General features: G+C 36.7%; 1 protein-coding gene and 1 pseudogene across 1 annotated transcript; both read left to right on the top strand.

Moving 5' to 3' along the window:
• Positions 1-8064: 8064 nt before the first annotated feature.
• LOC142170461 (uncharacterized) lies at positions 8065-11421 on the top strand. The gene is made up of 2 exons (XM_075232378.1): positions 8065-8248; positions 10904-11421. Exons 1-2 carry the CDS (start codon positions 8065-8067, stop codon positions 11419-11421), a joined length of 702 nt encoding a protein of 233 aa, XP_075088479.1.
• A 2795-nt stretch (positions 11422-14216) lies between these two features.
• LOC142170589 (transcription factor SRM1-like) lies at positions 14217-19185 on the top strand (annotated as a pseudogene).
• The last annotated feature ends 2141 nt before the right edge of the window (positions 19186-21326 follow it).

Consider the following 21326-nt stretch of genomic DNA (forward strand, 5'->3'; position numbering starts at 1 on the left):
GGGTGTACCTTGGTTTCTTCGACTTTGCTGAGGTGATTAGCCATGTGAAACTCAACCCTTTCAACTTCAATTGCCTTTATAGGTGCTTTAATTTTATCTTTTCCTTCCAAGAGTGTTGATTCCTGAGCATCGGCCGCCATGGCCAGTCAAGGTCGACTTGATGCACCTGCTGAGGCTGGGTGCCTTTTGCACATTAGCGTGTATCAAATGAAAGCCCTGTAAATCAGTCTTGCCATCCTTTCTTTGTCTTGGTTTTGGAAGAGTGTTAGACTAAAAGGATCCAAAAGAGAAACAAATAATTGAATGGAGAATGAGTTTAAAACTAGAAGTATCCCTTTCGGGGAAAGTAGAGAAGGACTTATCTGGAGTACATGCGGACTTCAATGAACATGACATACCTTTTGGACTGGATGCCTGATCTGTGTAAACCGTCCGACTCTCAAAAATTCATCACCACTTTGCCTTGAATACCGAGGAACCTTGCTAGGACTTTATTGATGCTAATGGCTGTGAGGATCTTATTTTCAATCATGGGCGCCCTTTGTGGGTTTTCACGAGCGGGCATTTTTCATCTCATTTCTTACCATCTCCTTATAGTATCCGTGTGGGTTTTCACTAAAAAGACTCTCATTTGATTTCCTCTGCTTACCGTCGCCTTACGGTGCCCGTGTGGATTTTCAGCAATAAGGCTCTCTCATTTTATTCCTCTCATTTTGTTGTATCAGACCCAAATAACTCAATCCTCCCATTTTGAACCGCTTTGCCGATTGATCAGAAGGACTTGAACAAGGTTTGGGGTGAAAAGAATTTGGATTGAACTACAACTTTGGAACCTTTTGGGTGGGATCATTGCCGAACCATTATAACTTCTGCCCCAGTTTCACTTTTGGGGGACTTCTTGGATTTTTGTTTTTTTTTTTGGATTTTTTGTTTTTCTGATTTGCTTTGTTTTTCACTTCCCTTCCCTTTTTTCATTTTTATTGTCTTTTCCTTTTTTGTATATATATTTTCTCATTTTTCCAATTCTTTCTTCTTCTTTTTTCTTTCTTTTTCACTTCAATTTCTTTCTTTTTTTTTATATTTTATTTTCAATAATACTTTCAGGTTCCAAAGAGAGTAATCAAAGAAGAGTAACCAACTCAAATGGGTTTCCAAAGGGTTGATAGTGTTTGGGTAGCGAGAATGAAAGCCTTCGTCATCTCAACCGGAAAATATTAGAACTATATGTAGGATCCAACATAGTACCTTTTGACCGCATTTGCATTGACAGTTATTTCAAGGGCATTTCCTTCGATGTGTCCCAAGTACAATGCACTCTTTTGGCAGTACTCTTGTTGCAATGTATGTACCTTTCCAATCTGGACCCTATTTTCTTTCAGCTTTTCCAAATCATTGTCTTGTTTCCTTAAGTTATTCTTCATTGCGACCCAATTCTTGATTCATTATTTAGAGTTTTAAGATCCGGGCATGAAGTCCGCAAGCATGTCATATTATTGAAATCTGCATTTAATAGAACTAAAAGAGAATGAGAAAATTGACAAGATTTAAGAAAAGAGACATTCCGGGAAAAATGAAATATCAATTTCATTTGATTTTTTGATTTTTTTTGTTTTTTTTTTTAATTTTTGAAGATAGAAGGGTTTACATCGGAAAGTAAGACAATAAAGTAAAACATCTGGATCACACCCTGAGACAAATCAGATGCAGAAAAGATAGCAAGACTGGCTACTGAGACTCCCGTCTGATGGGGAACTTTCAGGCTTGGCAATCATTTTTTGGCTTTTCTTCTGTCTCGGCAATGGCTGCAATAGCCTTCAGTGCCGGATCAAATTCCTCAGCTTCACAGATCATTCCGTCTATTGGCCCGTTTGTGAGAGTTGGCAGGGGAATGTTCATCATATTAGGAACCTTTTCGTCCCGGAGAACGATTCTTTCAGCTTCAATCAAGTCTTCAACTGCCATTTTGAGGGTCCAAATGACCAACAGTCCTTTGTACCGTGTCCCACTGCTCCAGAGTGGTATTTACATCTAGTATCAGCTCTATGCGGGGGGGACTCGGTGTTTGGCCTTTTTGGGTCCACCGGCTGCAGCAAACTTCACCTGACTAACTTTTGGAACAAGCCTGAGTATGATTCACCAATAGGGGTGAACTGATTCCTTTTGAAAGACTCTCTTGGGTGAGGATTGTACTGAGGAACATTTGATTGGGGACTATATGGAGCTTGGTAAGGATGGGCATTTCTGGGAGGTGGAGCTCAGTTTTGTGTATAATGTTGTGGCCGCGTGCAGGGCTGCATGTTCATCACCGCATACCAACAAAACCAATCACCTGAACAGAACCTGGCTAATTAACTCACACACACAACCTTGTTAGTTTTGAGGCATTTAACATATGGGAAATTGCACGTTAGGATGCAATGCACCTAAACAGTTAAACGATTTTACCATGTGTTTGAACGGGTTGCATGTTTCATCCCGGCCTTACACTAGCCCTCTTCATTATGTACCTCTTTTCTTTTATTCTTGCCTCTCTTTAACCACTCTTGATCTTGTTTTTGCCGTTCTTTTATTTTTTGCACCCTCTTTTTTTGTTTTTTTGTTTTTTGTCACTCTTTTCCTTTTTTTTCACTATTTTTTCTTTTCTCTTTTTCACTCAATTTTCTTTCTCCTTTTCTTTATTTTTTCACTTAATTTATTTTATAGCTATGATCGAATCCGATGGAGATTGCCTACGTATCATGACCCCGCATGAATCAGATCTTGCGTAGTTCGGGACTAACAAGTGCAAAAATAAAGAAACAAGTGTTCATTTTGCATTGTGCTCATCCTGCACATTTATTAAGGTGATTTAAGCAAAAATGATTTGACTCAAAAATGATTTGACTATATTTTAGAAAGAAAGATCCGATTTTCGAACACGGCCTTTCAGCACTTCGGGGATGAAGATTTTAAGGCTGTGAGGGTCAACCGATCAAAACTCTAAAAGATGATCGAAAGTGGCCGTTTATGCAAAGTCAGCCTTCCGCCGTCCCTTTCTGGAACATTTGGCTGTTTTTTACAAAAACAATCACTTGATTTATTTATGACTCTTTTTTTTTAGTAATGAACCAACATGGGGAACACGGACTCATAGAGCCTCGGGGACGAGGATCCTAAGGCCATTGGGCAATTTGGTCGGAAAAATGAAAATGACCAATAATAGCCGTTTGTGCAAAGTCAACCTTCCGGCGTCCCTTTTGGGAACATTCGGCTATCCTTGACAAAACGACATCACCCGACTCATTCATGACGAAATTAAAATTCTAACATTTTGGCTATTTATGAAAAAGGGGAGGTTGGACCCGATGAGGGTTGCCTATGTATCTCACACCCTATGAGAATCAAACCGGCGTAGTTCGGGCGATCGTGAATAGAGTAGTAAACTAACTCCTTTTTTTTGGATTTTGTTTTTTAAAAAAAACATGCTTTAAAAGAATAGAAGTTTTTTTTTGTTTTTGTTTCTTTTGGATTTTACTAAAAACAATGCTTTAAAAGAAGAAAAGGATATATATTTTTTTTGGGATTTTTGAATTTGACTCTATTTTTTATTTGAAAGAAAGACTTCTAAAAAACAATTCCTTTTCTTTTGATTGGAACTTTGAGCATTTTAAAAGTAAAAAAAAGAAAATATTTTTGTTTGAATTTTCATTTGTTCTCTCTTTTTCTAAATAATAAAGAAAATATTTTCTTTGGACTTTGGTTGTTGTCTCTTAATTTTTGAAAGAGGCACTTTTAGGAAAATATTTTGGATTTTCGAGTTTTTTTTTTTTAAATTTACAAAAGTACTTCTAAAGAAAAATGAAAATATTTTTGGACTTTAATTTTTTAATTCTATGACATTTACGAAAGAAAGACTTTTAAAGAAGGAAAGTCTTTAAAAGAACGAATATATATATATATATATATATTCTTTTTTTTTGATTTTTTTTTTGATTTTTTGGAAAAATACTTCAAAATAAAGGAAACCCGTATTTTGGATTTTGATTTTTTTATTTCTTTTATTATTATTTTTTTTCTTTTATTTCTTTTTCCATATGAAATACTTCAGAAAAAAGGAAACTACCCCTTTTTTTGAGTTTTAAAAACTTTTTTTTTTTTTGAATTTTCTAAGGAAAGATTTCTAAAGAAGGAACTAATGAAAAATATTTTTTTGGATTTTTTGAAAATTGGGGTCGGAACCGATGAGGTTTGCCTACGTATCTCACATCCGGTGAGAATCAGACCCGCGTAGTTCGGTCCGATCAGGCGTAGAGGAAATAAACTAACCCTTTTTTCTGAATAAAATACTTACAAAGAAAAGGAGAAAATATTTTTGGATTTCGATTTTTTTTTATTTGTTTTTTTTTATTATTATCTTTTGAAAAGAGACGGTGACTAAAGAAACATTTTGTCTTTGAATTTTAACTTCTTTTCACACTTTTTTTTTTGAAATTTCGAAAAATCTTCTAAGGAAGTATTTGGACTATTAATCAAAATTTATGAAAGAGATACTATAAAAGAAAAAATATTTTTTTTGAATTTTTAATTTTCCTTTTTTTAAAATTTTTTTTTAAACAAATACTTTTTTTTTGAAAGTGATTAAAAAGGGAAAAAAATTGTATTATATATGTTTTTTTTTAATAAATCAAACTAAAAGATAAATTTTGTTTTCATTTTTTTTTCTCTTTTTTTTTTAGAAAATTCCGGTGAGGTTTTGACACTACTTGGACATTGGTTTTATTTTTTCCAAAAATAAGTAATTATCTCCCTACGCTGCTATTTTTCTTTCCTTTTTTTTGAATTTTTTTTTAGAAACCGGTCAGCATGCAGATCTGAAGCAAATAAATGCGCCAAACAAATGGGATGCAGCAGGATGGTCTTTTCATTTCAGGTTACCTGTCCTAGACGGACTCAACCCCTGTGTTGAGTTCCCTATGTCAAATGCAACATGATGCAAATAAGCGTTCCTATTAGGGATCCGGCATGAGGTTTTGTTATACTAGGGTTATAACCTGGGTATATGTTCTAGACTGTGTACCCGAGCGGACAACTCGAGTCGAGGAGGGGGCTACGTACCGGGGACCCGCGAGATCGTCCGGTTTTGTAACTTGTCCGGCCTCTTTCTTATTTCAGGTATTGACACTAACAGAATAGGGAGTCTCGACCAGCGAGCTTTTCCTCGTAGGTAAGAAGAGAAGGTTTTCGGCACAATTTATATACAGTTCAGATAATATCAAAGCGGTAAAAGACAACATTTAGCACGTTACGCCAAAACATGTTATAAAGATCAGATAATAAATCCAAATATAACAATTATTCTAAGCTCAAATTCTTGAACCCTGAACCAAAGGTTCTGGGTTAATTCCCCAGCAGAGTCGCCAGAGCTGTCACACCTCCTTTTTGTGCGCCTACCCCGAAGGATAAATGCGCAAGGGAGTTTTTCCAATTTAAGTGACAATATTCGAAATGGGATTATTTATTTATTTCAGAGTCTCCACTTGGGAAAGGTTTGGCTTTGGTGTCCCAAGTCACCGGTTTATCTTGAATCCCAAATCGAGGAAATTTTCGACTTTCCAAATGAAGTCTGCGAACCAGAAATTCTAAGTAAGAAATTTTGTTGACCCGAGGGAAGGTGTTAGGCACCCTCGAATCCCGTGGTTCTACCACGGTCGCTTAAATTGTTATAATGGCTAAATATCTGATTTAAATACATGTTGTGACTTATGTGCTTTTATTAAGTTTAAATCGCTTTTATTATTATCATTTATTTTTATAGAATTACAACGTCGTGAAAATGCATCTCGAACCACGTTACAATCAATGCACTCGTAGTTGTTAACACATTTCGACTCCGTTGAGATTTGAATTTGGGTCACATAAATGCGCACCCGAATTTAAGAATGTAATTTAATTAAGTCACGCCTAAAGAGTCTAACACGTTATTATCTTTGGGGAAGGCAGTGAAATTCACTAAACAGTCCATCCCAAATTCTAAGTATTTATTATGATCAATTATTGAGGGCCCCGCAATTTGCATTTTTATTTGGCGAGGCTCATCCCATTATTTTTTTTTAAAAGGATAATCTTAGCACGACTACATTTTCTATTTTTTTTGTTTTCTAAAATAAATGAAGATAAGGTCCTACTTTATTTACATACTTTCGAGTTATTATGGTTAAGTTTCAAAAGTGAGTTGTTTAAGGAGTTTGCATGGCAACGCATAGAACATTCTACATACAGACAGTAAAAGAAGGAAAGGACTACATTAAATTACAACTTCAAATCTTTCTCATTTGTTTACATTCATGCCTCGAGTGGCTTACAAGATGAACCAGTGTATCAGTTTGTGTACCTGGTATTTGGGAAAGCAAGGAAAGAAGATGAAGATCAGTAGAAGCAGCAGTAGTGTAAATACACAGCAACAACAGCAACCCAACAGCAATAAATTCGAATCAGATTCAAGGCCCAGAAAACTTTGAGGAAAAACCGAACAACTCAATAGAATAAACCCAAAAGTTTGTAAGCAAACTAAACAGCAACAAACCACGCTTGTATTAAACTCGAGACTAAACTCGCTTCTCCCTTTGTTTTTTTTAACTCTCTAACTCTCTTGGGATTTTCGGAATGTCTTCCTCTCTCAAATTAATACTCAAAAATCTTTCAAGTTCAGTCTAAGTTTTTTCTCTGAAGTCTTAGTCTTTTTGAATGTTCAAGTCCTTTCAAGAATGTGTCAAAATGACTCTATTTATAACAAGACTCCAGTCTTGAATCCCCAACCCTAAATATTCCCCAATGGTATGCTTTGTCCCCACTAATTAATGTTTTCTTTATTTTAAACCTTGTCCCCCATGCCTATATGCTTTTATCCCCCACTACATTAAATAAATATATCAACCCCAACTCATTACATCTTGTCCCTCATGCCTAACATAAACAATTACAATATTCCCCCCCCCCCCCCACTACATTATGTCTTGTCCCTCATTATATTAAATAATTATATCAACCCCACTCCATTACATCTTGTCCCCCATGCTTAACATAAAGAATTATTCAAAATGTTCAATTCCAAAACTACCCCTACGACCTTATTGCAATTACCATTTTACCCCTGAACGTACTGCAATTTACCAAACTACCCCATCAGCTATAACCAATTCACCTAATCAATCTCAACCAAAATATAGCCAATATGACCAAATTCTAAACAGATTCAACAACAAATCATATGAACACAGATGAATCATACAACTTCAAATTAATGGAAATAAGTTAACCATATTGGGAACCAATCCTGGTTAACTTAGACCAAAAATGAATGAGCAAAGAGACAACAATACCAACAACAAAATACATGATTCAAACTAAATCAACAAATCAAAACTCAAATTAAATTACTGGTTGAACTTCAAACAAAAAATAAACATGCATTAAATCCATATTAAATAACAAACATGACGGATTCAAATGATTAACCCAACATATTTCCCTATTACAACTAAATTCTTTTAGACAAATAAAAAAACAAAACCGAAGAAGAAACAATTATGAATTTAAACTTGAATCTAACAACATTAACAATTCCTGAAAAATACATAAAACACCTGAAACAAAATGAAGAAATAATTAATTAAATTTCAATTTGAATCTAACAAACATTAAACTAACAATTTCACATGAACAAACTGAAAAATTAACAAAACAATGAACACGAACAAAACAAAAATCAAACATTTACCGATTTTAGATTTGAGAATATCAAAAACAAAATACGGACAAAAGTGAAACTCAAAATCCACTAACCGGATCGAAAAGACGAACAACGACTGACCAACGATGAACTCGAACTATGTATGGACTGTTTCGACAAACCTCGACCAAAGCTTGAATAAGCGAAATGGTGAGTCTCGTTTTTGGACTGGAGGCGCCGGAAAAAGTGAAGCCGCGCGATTTAGTTTTAAGTTCAGCTGCTTGACAAAGCAGCAGCATCGCAGCCCAAGCAGATGCTGAACGGGCTTGGCTTTGGGAGTAGCAGCGACAGCATCGATGAAGCTGGACGATGCAGCAACGACAACATCCATGGCGGACAGTGAAAACGCAGCAGCTATGGAGAAGATGAAGCAGAAGGGTCGTTCATGGCGAGGCTGTGCGACGTGGTCGTTTGGTTTCGACGAGAATGTGGTCAGTTGGTATGTTGAAGACGAAGCAAAAGATGGTGGTGCTTGGACTGGTTGTCGTTTGGACGGGGCTAAGGCAGCGACAACTTAGCAGAAGCTCGGAGATGGCAGTGGAGGGCAGTCCATGGATGAGCTTGAGCTCGCCATGGAGAAGACGAAGACGCAGCAGTGGCAGCGCTAGCCATGGCAGCCATGGACGTTTGTTATTTTGGATGTGAGGTCATCGATGGGTGCTGTAGTTGGTCGCCGGAGGGGCTGTGCGTGTGTGCGAATGTGAGGCAGAGGGGGAAAGGGTAGCTACCATGGTTGGGGAGCTCGGGGAGTTGGAGAAGAAGAAGAGAGGGTGAGGGGCGGATAGTTTAGTTTAGGGTTTGTTTTTTTTTTGTTTTGTTTTGGAAAAAATGAAAAATGAAGAGGGGTTAGGTATTGGGTTTATGGGGCGGACCGGGTCGACCCGTGTGGAGATGGACCGGGTCATGGGGAAGGTTGGGTATTCTTGGGCTTGTAGCTGGAATTAGAAGAAGAGCCCAATTCCGATTTTTTGTATTTTTGCTCTCTTTTCTTCTTTTATTTTTCTAAAACTAAATTCTAAAAATCCTTAAATTATTATTAAGAACTAAATTAAGTTATAAAAGCGCAAATTAACTCCCAATAACAATTAACGCACAATTAAGTAATAATTAAGCATAAAATTGTACAATTGGACATTAAATGCTAAAAATGTAAAAGATGTCTATTTTTGTAATTTTCAATTTTTGTAAAACAAACTTAATTACTAACAATTGTAGAATTAAATCCTACATGCAAAATGCGACATATTTTTGTATTTTTTATTAATTTAACAAATAAACGTGCATAGACAAATACAAATAATTATCCAAAAAATGTCACAAAATTCTCAAAATTGCACACCAAGGAAAATCATTTTATTTTGAATTTTTTTGGAGTAATTCTTTCATAGGGAAAAAATCACTTGCTTACAATCATATTAATGCATTTCATATTGTATCTCAGTCTCTGTTGTTATTATTGACATAGCATATCATTGTTTCCGGGCTAGTTTTCATGACATTGTGAGACCGTGGATGAGATTGGAGAGTGATGATTGAGTGAGGCCGAGAGCCTAATTGTGAGTGACAGTTATGGGTCAGGCTGCACGCCGCAGCAGATTTATTAATTTATGCCCTGATTGGCTTGTTATAGCGCTTAGGAGATAGGAGCCTCTCCGGAGTCTGCACACCCACAGTAGGCGTGGATGTTATTATTGAGGGATGGATTTCCCTGGACATGGACTTGTCCGAAGTATTGATATCTGGAGATGGATTTCTCCTCAGGGTTGGATTACCCTTGTTCCTTGGTATCGGGTGACTTATAGTCAGTGATGAGTATGTTCCGGTATAGATTTCCCTGGGAGATGGCCATATACGGTACTGAGTGGTTGAGAATTTATATATATACTTGGAGATGGATTTCTCCTTAGGGTTGGATTGCCCTTTTCCCTCAGTACTGAGGACTTACAGTCAATGTTGGATATATTCCGGTATGGATTTCCCTGGGCCAGATGGCTATATTCAGTACGGAGTGGTGGAGCACTTGAGAGTGGGTGTACACTGCGCATTTCATGCAGTCAGTGCATTGGCATGTAGAGGCAGTTGAGTTATATATTTTAAACTGTTCAGAATTGCATTTGCCTTATTACTTTGAGCTATCTATTTAACTGAAAGCATGGCTATGTTTTCTGTACGTCGTTTCTATTATATCTATCAAGGTTGAGTTCGTCACTACCATTCAGTCCATAGTTTGGGATCGTTACTTACTGAGTTGGTATACTCACGTTATCCCCTGCACCTTGTGTGTAGATCCAGGTATCTCTGGGCATGGTAGCGGTTGGTGATGTTTTCTGTTGCTGATCATTGGAGTTAGTAATGTAGCTGTCTGGCGATTGCAGCCCTATTGTCTTCTTCTGTATCTTCCTCATAGTTGTTTTTTGGATTTTTCACCAACTATGTTAGTCTTGTCATTATCAGAACAGTTTGTAATAATTGCTCATGACTCAGTGACACCCCAATGTTTGGGACTTATTTTCCGCAGTTCTATTTTGAGTTCAACTCTTGTTTTCTTTTATGAAATTCTACCAAATATGATGTCTTTTGTCATAGGTTTTAATGAATTATCGTAGTATTGTGGAAGTCAGCTGGCCTAGTACTATAATTTATTTGACTTGAAAATTTATATGTTTCGGTTTGGAGAATTTAAAGTTTACTATTGGCATAGTTGTATATATTTTGAGATAAATAAAGTCGAAACTTGATGTTGCCAAAGTGACTTCTCTTCTGAAGATTTATTTATTTTGGAATATAAAAGGTTGTGTATGTGTAACCTATGTGAATATTGATCGGGACAAAGGAAAGTCATTGTTTATCAGAATTATATGTGCATATTGTGGTAATAAATGCATGATAATTATTTAGTTTTACGTGTGAATAATAAATTGGCCTAAAGGAAGATTTAATATTCGACATGTTCTTTATTATCAGTGTTTGGTTACTACACCAAGATACCACTTACAAATTAATATTTTATCCAAAGATGAAATATTAATGGAGTATCTGATACCTTAGATGAGGTCTACCTTTATTCAAATTTATATTCATTTTGGTTTCAAGTATATGTGAGCTTATTTTGTTATTTATTGTTCTCTGATTCAGCAGAAATTACTCCTTCTAATATTATTGCCAACATCAATTCAATCCCTATGTTGAATGGCACTAACTTCAAGTCATGGCAAGAGAATCTCAACATAGTTCTCGGAGTCGTGGATCTCGACCTTGCGTTAAGGGTTGATTCTCCACCACCTCTTACAGATAAGAGTACCTCTAATGAAAAGAGGGAAATGAAAAGGTGGAAGAGATCAGATTGCATGTGTATTATGATCATGAAAAAGGCCATTCCAGAAATATCTAGGGGCAATATGTCTGACAAAGATAAGACGGCTAAAGAATTTATGGCTGAAATTGACAAAGTATTTGTCAAGAGTGAAAAGGCTAAGATTGGTATACTCTTGACAAGTCTGGTTTCAATGAGGTATCAAGGCAAAGGTAACATCAGGGAGTACATCATGCAAATGTCTCATCTTGCTTCTAAGTTGAAAGAACTTAAGTTGGACATCTCTGAGGACTTTCTAGAGCATTTGGTTTTGATATCCCTTCCACCACAGTTTATCTAGTTTAAGGTGAGTTATAATTGTCAAAAAGAGACTTGGTCTCTAGATGAGCTCATCTTACATTATGTTCAGCAAGGGATACACTGAAGCATGAAAAGATAGAAAGTGCTCACTTAGCCTCTGTGCCTAAGGACAAAAGAAAGGAACACCTCTTAATTTTGTTTGTTGTAAGGTTAATTTGACTTCGGTACCATGATACGGATGGTGGATAGATTCCGGTATAACAATTCACATTACTGTGTCTATGCAGGATTGCCTAAACTATTGAAAGCCTGATGATGGTGAAAGATACATCTACGATGTTGACGGCAAGTCGGTGGAATTTGAAGCAATTGAAATTTTTAGATTATTATTAAAGACTGATTTTATTTGAATTTGAACGAGACTTATGGTGCACCATTTCTTTGATGGGATTTCATTTTTGTTTCTTTAAGTTTGGTTATTTTTATTTATTTGGAAATTAAAAAAAAATTAGTCTCTTTCATAATTCAAAGTTGGTTGGTCCCGATTCTTTATCAGGTTACAATAATCTATACTTACTTGATATGATTGTTTCGTTCAATGAACCTTGCATGTTAATATAATTGGTAATAAGAGTAAATTAACCATCCAGTAGATAGCTTCTTTATGGCACGAGAGATTAGATCATATCTCTAAAGGAGAATTAAGATACTTCTGTCCAATAATATTTTCTATCTCCTCAATTTTTCAGAATTTTTATCCCACTACTAAGGCTAATTTTTTCAACAATATGAGATTCTTTGAGGATGTTGAGTTTGCGGGGGAGGGGAGGGGGAGGGGGTTAAGGACTTTGTCTTTGAAGAGGAACATAATTATATTCCTCTAATTGCTATTGTCAATGCTGAGGAACAGGTTTCTATACCTGACATTATTCAAGAAGCAAATCATTCAACCCGTCCTTCAAGAAGTAGTTCCCAAAGAACAAACTCTACAACCTCAAGAATAAATTTATATATTAAAAAAATCATCTATGGACTTGAAAAAGTGTCTCATTAATAGTATTACTAATTTCTTCAAGTTATTATCCCATTTGATTTCGAGATAAATCTTGTTAATTATTGTGTATACTACAATTTTAGCGGGGGTAAGTATAATTTTTTAATTGTGTGATGTATGGTCAACTTTGTATACATATGAATATTTCATTTAATTTAGGGATGTTGGGAAAATATTTAAATAATTTATAAACTTATCTTTTGAAAGCAACTTAAAGATTCAAAAGATAATTACAGAGAACAAATATTTTATGCTCCCATAAAGGAAGTCGAAAAAGTTAAAGATAATTAGGTATTCAGATATCGACTTCATTAGATGTTGATATAATATGACATACTTGGTTGATGAGCTATATAAGGAAGGGTGTTAAACAAACACTCATAGCTCTTTTCTCCATGATAGTTAATTTATAACCTATTATGTAGCATCTGATTATGGAACATGACTGCAGAATTTTGTCACTGGCTGCAAGTTTATGGATAAAGTTGGAAAGCACACTTGAGTTACTTTGTGACAATAAGTTAGTAGTCTTGTATTCCAGTAACAATAGAAGTTCGGTGAAAGTCAAAGCACGTTGACATAAAGTTCCAGGTTATTAAAGAAAGAGTTCAGATTGATTAGGTGATTATAGAACATATTGTTATAGTGGATCCACTTACAAAGTGACTACCACCCAAGGTTTTTATGAGCATATTGCTCATATAGGTATCATGGCATTTAAGGATATTCAGTTTTAGTGGGAGTTTGTAACCTCTTAAATGTTCTTTATGGACACAATTTAGTTTCAGTTTAAGGTTTCAAGTAATGAATTTCAATTTAAGGATATTTGAGGTTATTTCTACAGAAATAAAGTATCAAGTTTATTTTTCACTCTGACTTATTTTTCAGTTGGACCAGTTAAAAATAGGCATGCTTAGATCACATTGCATGTAATTTTCATGCTATACATCCATACTTGATCTATGTCATTTGATTATATTGGTATTTGTGATTAAGGAAGGTTTAGTTATGATAAATATAACAAAAGCCGCCTTGGTCCAATATTGGCATGATTGATGGACGAGATTGTTTGAAGGTACTTTGGTTTATGATAGCAAATATGTTTGAGCTCATAAGGTGGCAAACAATTATAAAGTTATATGTACATACATATGTGTCGTCCAAGCGAGAGATTCTAAGAGTTTATGGACTTCCACATATATTTTGTATTAAGAATAATTACATGTTGGTTGTTATCGATAAAAGGTTGACCCAAATTAAAAGTGATCTACTAAGGTTTAAAGTTAAATGGGTCTATAAAGCACCTCCTAATGTATGGGGTCTAATGTGTAGATACCCGAATATTATTTCTAATTTAATAATGGGCTAAATTAGAATTACGTAAACTGTGTGCATCTATAAATAGGGTTATGGTTCCCAAATCAGGCGTAGAGTTCTTTTCTAATATCCCATCATTGGATGTTGTTCCAATAGATGGTTTCTAAAAGTTCTAAACATGAAGGTTTATATAATAACAAGGGCATAATAGACTTTTCAAGTAAAAATATGACTTTTGTGATAACTAGAGCAAACTAAAATGATTTTTGTGTAACAAAAGAAAGAAAAGTGACTTTTATGTAATGAACACAAAGTTGAATGATTTTTACGAAACCTAAAAAAGAAAAGTGACTTTTGGGTAACAACACAAAAGTTCAATGACCATGGATAAAATTAACTCTGTGTATATATATATGTGTGTGGGGGGTGGTCTAGATTTCTAAGGTAGTACCTCAGATGTAGTTGCTCTAGCTATCCTGCAAAATTCTAACTTCTATGTTGATGAATTTTCAAGCTTTTCCGTGGGACTGCTGAGCAATCGTTTGATTCATTTTCTGTTTCATTTTAGTGTGTAAAAGCTTTGAAAGTGAATTGAAGAAGGCATAGATGACAATATCTAAATCAAGTAGCTCAATAAGGAATAAAGAGCAAGATATAGTATTTAAGAATGCCTTGACAACTTATTCTGAGGATTTTGCAGATAGGTGGGGGAAAATTGCAGCTTATGTTCCAGGGAAAACCTTATAAGAGGTTACAAATCATTATGGCCTTTTACTCGATAATGTTAGCTGAATAGAGTCTGGTTGTGTGCCTTTTGCCTTGCTACAACTCTTTTTCTGAGCCATGGTGGTGGTGAAAGAACAAGCAAGATGGCTGATTTCAGGGAGGTTAAACGGTGAACCAAATGATGGGGGTAAATCTACAAGGTTGGAGCAGGAGCGTCGCAAAGGAAATGCTTGGACGGAGGATGAGCACACGTCAGTAAATGGTAACACTTTTTGGTTATGGAATACAAGCTACATTTATTATATTTGGTGAGAACTCATATGTGTTATGTATGGAGAAAATAATTGATGATGCATATTCTTACCGACATCTTCTGCATTTCAGATAGTTTAACATCCTTTCAATTTTGTATTGATAGAAATTATTTCTTCATTTGCTTTATCTTTGTTTTTTTTCTAAACCCCTCCCAAATTAGAAGAATCTATAGTATTCTCACTCTTCTCCTCCAGTGTGACTCGAACCTAGAACCTAATGGTTGTGGGTGAGTGTGCTTTTACCAACTGAGCAAGTCTCACTTGTCTTTGCTTTATATTTGTTGGTATACAGATTGTTCCTTCTTGGTTTGGAAAGACATGGAAAAGCTGATTGGAGAAGTATTTCTCGGAACTTTGTTATGACAAGAACTCCTACACAAGTGGCCAGCCATGCACAAAAATATTTCATACGTTTGAACTCTACGAAAAAGGATGGAAGACGATCAAGTATACATGACATGTTATAAATTCAAAAGAGCAGAAGGGTGTAACTCAAAGAAGCAGAAAATAGTACCACAACTGTTGATTGATTAAACTGAAACTCATTTACAAAGACAAAGTCGGATGAAATCTCTAAAGCAGAAATTACAATGAAATACTGGAACTAGCAGTAACTAATGATAAAAGAAGTAGAAGGAGGTGATGAATACATAAGAACTGGGAAGAGAAATAGAATCATTCATAACAACTAAATTGACTCCTCGCAATGCCGATTTCATGGTGCCTTATATTGCTGCCCAATCAATTTTACCCCTTGTCACGTGCATTTCCCCCTTTCCAGACATAGTCCTCAAGTCGTTTAGGCGGAATGATCATTTTAGAAGTCTTCCATGGCATTCCCACGTGCTCTGCTTGCGTGGCTTCCACGTCATCTCTATTTTCATTCACAACAATACTCCCCTCCTGAAAAGCAACCTTGTCCTCAAGGTTTAGATCAACTGGATCCACCATGTCAGTGGCATCTCCAAAAAGCAAAGGATTGACCTGATGATTAGGATGTTCCAACACATCGTTTCAACATAGAAACATGAAAGACCAAGTGGATCTTAGCAGACTCGGGCAGCGCTAGGCGGTAGGCAACATTGCCAACGCGTTTCAACACCTAGTAAGGACCAAACTATCGTCTGTCAATCTTGTGATCTCGCTGCAAGCGCAGAGAAGTCTGCCTAAATGGTTTAACTTGACGTACACCCAATCACCAATATCAAAGGCCGTATCAGTGCGGGACTTATCTGCCAGTAGCTTCATACGGTTCTGAGACTTTAACAAATTGTGCTTGAGAATTTGCAGAACTTCATCATGTTGCAACAGGTAGGACTAAACTAATTCGCTCGCAGTGCTGCCCAAAATACAGTGAGCGATGGTTGGAGGTTCACGACCATAGAGTGCTTGAAAAGGAGTCATGCCAGCTGCAGCTTGATAAGAGGTGTTATACCAATATTCTTCCATGGTATCATGGCAACCCAGTGGAAAGGAACCTCAGCAACGAAGCATCACAAATACTATTCCGCACACTTGTTAAGTGCCTCTGATTGCCCATCCGTCTGAGGATGATATGCAATACTCATGTCAAGAGTATACCCTTGTAAACGATGAATTTCTTGCCAAAACAAGTGTAGGAACCTGGGGTCACTATCAGTCACAATAGTTCGAGGAGGGCCATGGAGCCTGATTATACCTACCACGAAAGCCTCTACCATAGTTTGAGTAGAAAAAGTAGAAGTCAGTGGTATGAAATGCCCATATTTCGTGAGATGATCTACTACAGTCATGATTGTAGTCTTCCCTTTCGAACTTGGAAGACATGTGATAAAGTCCATCGCAATGTCCTCAAATACTTGATCAGGGATGGGCAATGGCGGCAATAAGCCCGCAAGGTGAAGGTGAGAGTCCTTCATCTGTTGGCATATATGACCGGCTGCCACAAAAATTTGTATGTCGCCATGCATATGCCTCCAAAAGAAATTTGATGCCAAACAATGGAAGGTGTGAGCAACCCCAACATGACCTCCAGTAGGAGTGGCATGGAACTCAAAAATTAGTTTCAGGTGTAAGGAAGAATCGGAAGGAATAACTATCCTTCCTTTATAAAAGAGTAACCCATCTTTGAACAGATAGTCTTCATAGCCGACATCCCCACGACTCTTTCTACCAACTCCGGATTGGAGTAGTTCAATTGCTTCAACTCAACCTCAATAGCAAAAGAATTGACTGATAGAATCATAAAGGTCGCTTCTCAAGTTCGAGAAAGAGCATCTGCGACAGAGTTTTGTTTACCAGGCCGATACAAAATGTGAAAGTCATATCCCACAAGTTTAGTGAGTCACTTCTATTACTTAGGTGTTTGTATGGTCTGCGTAGTCAAGTTCCTCAACGATTTCTGATCAATAAAGATTGTGAACTAACATCCCAAAAGGTACTGTCGTCATTTACTCACAGCCTGAGTAATGGCAAACATCTCTCTGTGATAGGTGGAGGCCTTCTCCATACGAGAGCTTAACTTCTGGCCAAAGTAAGAAATGGGGTGGCCTCATTGTGATAAAATAACCCTGATACCTTGCCCAGACGCATCAGTTTTTACCTGAAATTCCTGACTAAAATCTGGTAGAGCCAAAACAGGGGTGGATCCCAACTTGGCCTTCAAAGCGTCAAAGGCACTTTGTTCAGATATCTACCCACTTGAAAGAGTCCTTGCGCAAAAGATCAGTCAAAGGACCAGCTATAGCAGCATAATGATGGATAAACCTACAGTTATAACCTATAAGGCCAAGAAAACTACGAACGTCCTTTAAAGAATGAGGGATGGACATTATGGATAGCCATGATCTTTTCAGGGTCTACGGACAGTCCTTGGGCAGAGATGATGTGGCCTAAATAGTACACAGATGGTTGGCCAAATAAACATTTGGATCGCTTGGCGACTAACTGATGGTCGCGTAACAACTGCAGGACCACATGTAAATGTTCCATGTGTTCACTCCAAGATGAACTATAGACCAATATACCGTCAAAGAATACCAAGACGAAATGACGTAAATAGGGCCGAAAAACCTCATTCATAGTTGCCTGAAAGGTGGAAGGGGTATTCGTCAAGCTAAACGACATTACCAAGAATTTGTACTGCCCATCATGTGTACAAAAAGCAGTCTTGGCCAAATCTTCAGGCCTGACCTTGATCTGATGATATCCGGATAACAAGTCCAGCTTGGAAAATAATAAACTCCGTGCAATTTATCAAACAATTCATCGATGGTGGGAATTGGAAATCGATCACGAACTGCGATAGCATTTAGTGCCTTCTAATTAACGTAAAACCTCTATGTACCATCCGTCTTGCGCACTAACAATACCGGGGACGAAAATGGGCTTGCGTCGGGCCGTATTACTCCCTCCTTGAGCATACCTGTCACAAGTTGCTCCATAGCTTGTTTCTAGAAATAGGGGTACCTATATGGTTTTACATTTACAGGTGGTGCCCCCGGGGTGAGGTGTATCGAGTGATCCTGGGCACGAGAAGGAGGCAAACCGGCTGGCTTCTGAAATATCGTCATAAGACTCCAATAGGCTGCACAAGTCAAGGGCCATCTTGCTTGCCATTTCTCTCTCGTCAATGATCATCTCTAGGCAAAAGAAAGAGGAAATAGCATCAGTTGTTGCCCTGTGCCTCAAACTATGCAACTGAATTTGGTGAGCGTCGGTGGGAGAATCTCCATGCCATAGCACTTTGGACCCCTTCAAAGTAAATTCAAACTCCCGTATTGCATAATCAGTGACAGTGCATCCCAAAGTTTCCAACCATGCTACCCCGAGTACTACATTAGCGTAGTGAAAGGTAGGATATTCAGGTCCTCAACCAGCATAGTTCCTTGAATCAACAAGGCGACTTGGCGCACTACTCCTTCACAACGAAGTCTTGGTCACTGCTCACAATTACGGCAAAAGTGGGAATGACCTCAATTTAGAGTGTTTAGCTACTCGTGGTTGAACAAAGTTGTGAATACTTCCGCCATCTACCAATACTTAGACCGGCGATCTACTCACTTTCCCAGTGAATCACAAAGTTGATGGTGATATTCCATCAATTAAAACATGGTAAAAAATAGCTGATTGCTCCTGTAATTCCAAACGTTGCAACTTCTCAGTTATGAAATCATCAGTAACAAAGGATTCCAGCAGGCCAGGGTCTACATCGGACCCATCCGTAAGCAATAAAAGTTGAGGAGGCATCTTACATATATGACAAGCAGTATATTTCTCTTTACAATAGTAGCACAATCCACGTTCATGACGACTCTGTAATTCGGCATGAGATAGGCGTTTGAGGGGTGGACGATTTGGTGGGTAAGAGCTAGATGCGGCTGGAATGAGAGGACTCGAGGATTTTATGGTGTGGGGTGACGGTGCAAAATTAGGTGTGGGTAACAGTGGTGGAGTTTTGGTAAAGGCAGGTCGGATGGGCCCTTTTTCAGCCTGGATCTATTTTTAGTGAATATGGGCCAAATCTAACGTCTCCTCATAAGTTTTTGGCCTAGGGACAAGCACTGAATTCTTAATGGGATTTTTTCCTAACTATACCATATATGAAACCTTATTACCAATTATGTGCATACTATGTAAATTACCCGCCTAGTCCACAGTTTTCCTACAATTTTTGTACCATTTGTTTAATACACGATTAATTGGGTAGAATCTTCCATAATTAACGTGCTAAAAATCAGGAAAAAATCTTGCGATTGATTGAGTCTACATTAAATTCAAGTTTTGAAATGGAAAGGAGATTTCTGTTCTTCATCTTCATCTGTTCTTCCAGATATTTTCCACCATTGATAGTCATTAAAAAGCTTGAAAGCTTTGAATTCAAATTTGAGTTTTCAAAAATCATTATTTGTTTGGATTGGGTGTTGTTGAAAATAATCGGGAATATGGTTTGGAGTTTATATCTCAATTTTGATGGGTTTTGGTGAAGATTAGACTTGGTTTTGACTGAATTTCAGATTGAAACTCGAAGAAGAAGAAGAAGACATATTGCAGAAATTGTAGATAAATTGTAATTAAATTGTAGTTAAATTGTAGATTATTTGTATTCTGATTGTAGATGCTTTATTTTCTGTTTTCACAAATAAAAAACTGCTAAAACTTCTACAAATCTTCTAAAAAAATCCATTTATGTCAAAAATCACAATTATGCTACAATTGGATGGGAATTGGGATATAAAAATTTAATGTACCCAGTTTGTAGATATTTTGTAGATAAATTGTAGATTATTTATATTCTAATTATAGGTGCTTTGTTTTCTATTTTCACACATAAAAATGACTAAAACTTCTACAAATCTTCTGCAAAAAACATAATTATGTCGAAAATCCCAATTAAACTACAATCGAATGGGAATTGGGATATTAAAATTCAATATATCTAGTTTGTAGATATTTTGTAGATGAATTGTAGATTATTTGTATTCTGATTGTAGATGCATTATTTTCTGTAGATGAATTGTAGATTAATGTGGTCAGCAGGTATAATCACAACAGCAGCAGCAGAATCCTTGGAAACTTACAACTGTGACCAATGTAGAAGAATTGAAGCTAGTTATCAACACGATTCCCATTTGGCTAACCACTATACCATTTGGTATATGTGTAGCACAAGCTACAACATTTTTCATCAAACAAGGCGTGACACTGAACCGAAAGATTGTTCACAATTTTGAGATTCCCCCTGCCTCAATTTTGCCTTAGTAGCTGTTGGAAAGGAGATTTCTGTTCTTCATCTTCATCTTCATCTGTTCTTCCAGATAGTTTTCACCATTGATAGCCTAAAAAGCTTGAAAGCTTTGAATTCAAATTTGAGTTTTCAAAAATCATTATTTGTTTGGATTGAGTGTTGTTAAAATTCAAAAATCAATGGGTCTCATCTCTATATTTTTTTAGAAGAAGAAGGAATGGAGAAGAGAAAGAAATGGGAGGGGGAAAACGATTGCTGGTTAGATCTTAGGAATTAAGGGGAGACAGAAACGTGGGATATATGGATACCTTTAATTAAGGAGTAAAAACTGCCCATTAATTAGATCCTTAATTAAGTATGGTATATGATTGATAATTTGGTATACGGGTTTGTAATTAAATCAAACCTTAAACATTGAGGGTAATAAGGTTTCCTATGTGGTATAGGAAAGTAAAAATTCCATTCTTTCTTAATATCTTTTGTGAGACCAGAAATAAAGAGACGTACCATACGACCATCCGTCATGTCGTCTATTATGTTGGCAATATTCTCAAACTGACTCTGAAAATCTGATACGGTGATGGACTGTCTGAGTTTTGCCAAGCGTCCCTCAGCTGGTTCTAACCCTTTCTGACGGAAACGAATCTGCACCTTTGCTGCAAAATGATCCTAATCCACCAGTTGTTTATTCTGAAAAAGCCAACGATACCATTCGAGAGCTGCTCCGTCCAAGTAGAAGGAGGCAATTGAGACCCTTTGATCCTCTGCTATGTGGTAAAAATCGAAGTAGCGATCTGCTTGAAAAATCC

This window comes from Nicotiana tabacum, chromosome 16 (assembly GCF_000715075.1).
Source record: "Nicotiana tabacum cultivar K326 chromosome 16, ASM71507v2, whole genome shotgun sequence".
NCBI lineage: Eukaryota > Viridiplantae > Streptophyta > Magnoliopsida > Solanales > Solanaceae > Nicotiana > Nicotiana tabacum.

Coding starts and splice junctions, on each gene's coding strand:
- LOC142170461 (XM_075232378.1), top strand. CDS start 8,065: ATGAAGCTGGACGATGCAGCAACGACAACATCCATGGCGGACAGTGAA. Junction 8,249..10,903: donor AGATGGTGGTGCTTGGACTG/GTTGTCGTTTGG, acceptor TCTCTGATTCAG/CAGAAATTACTCCTTCTAAT.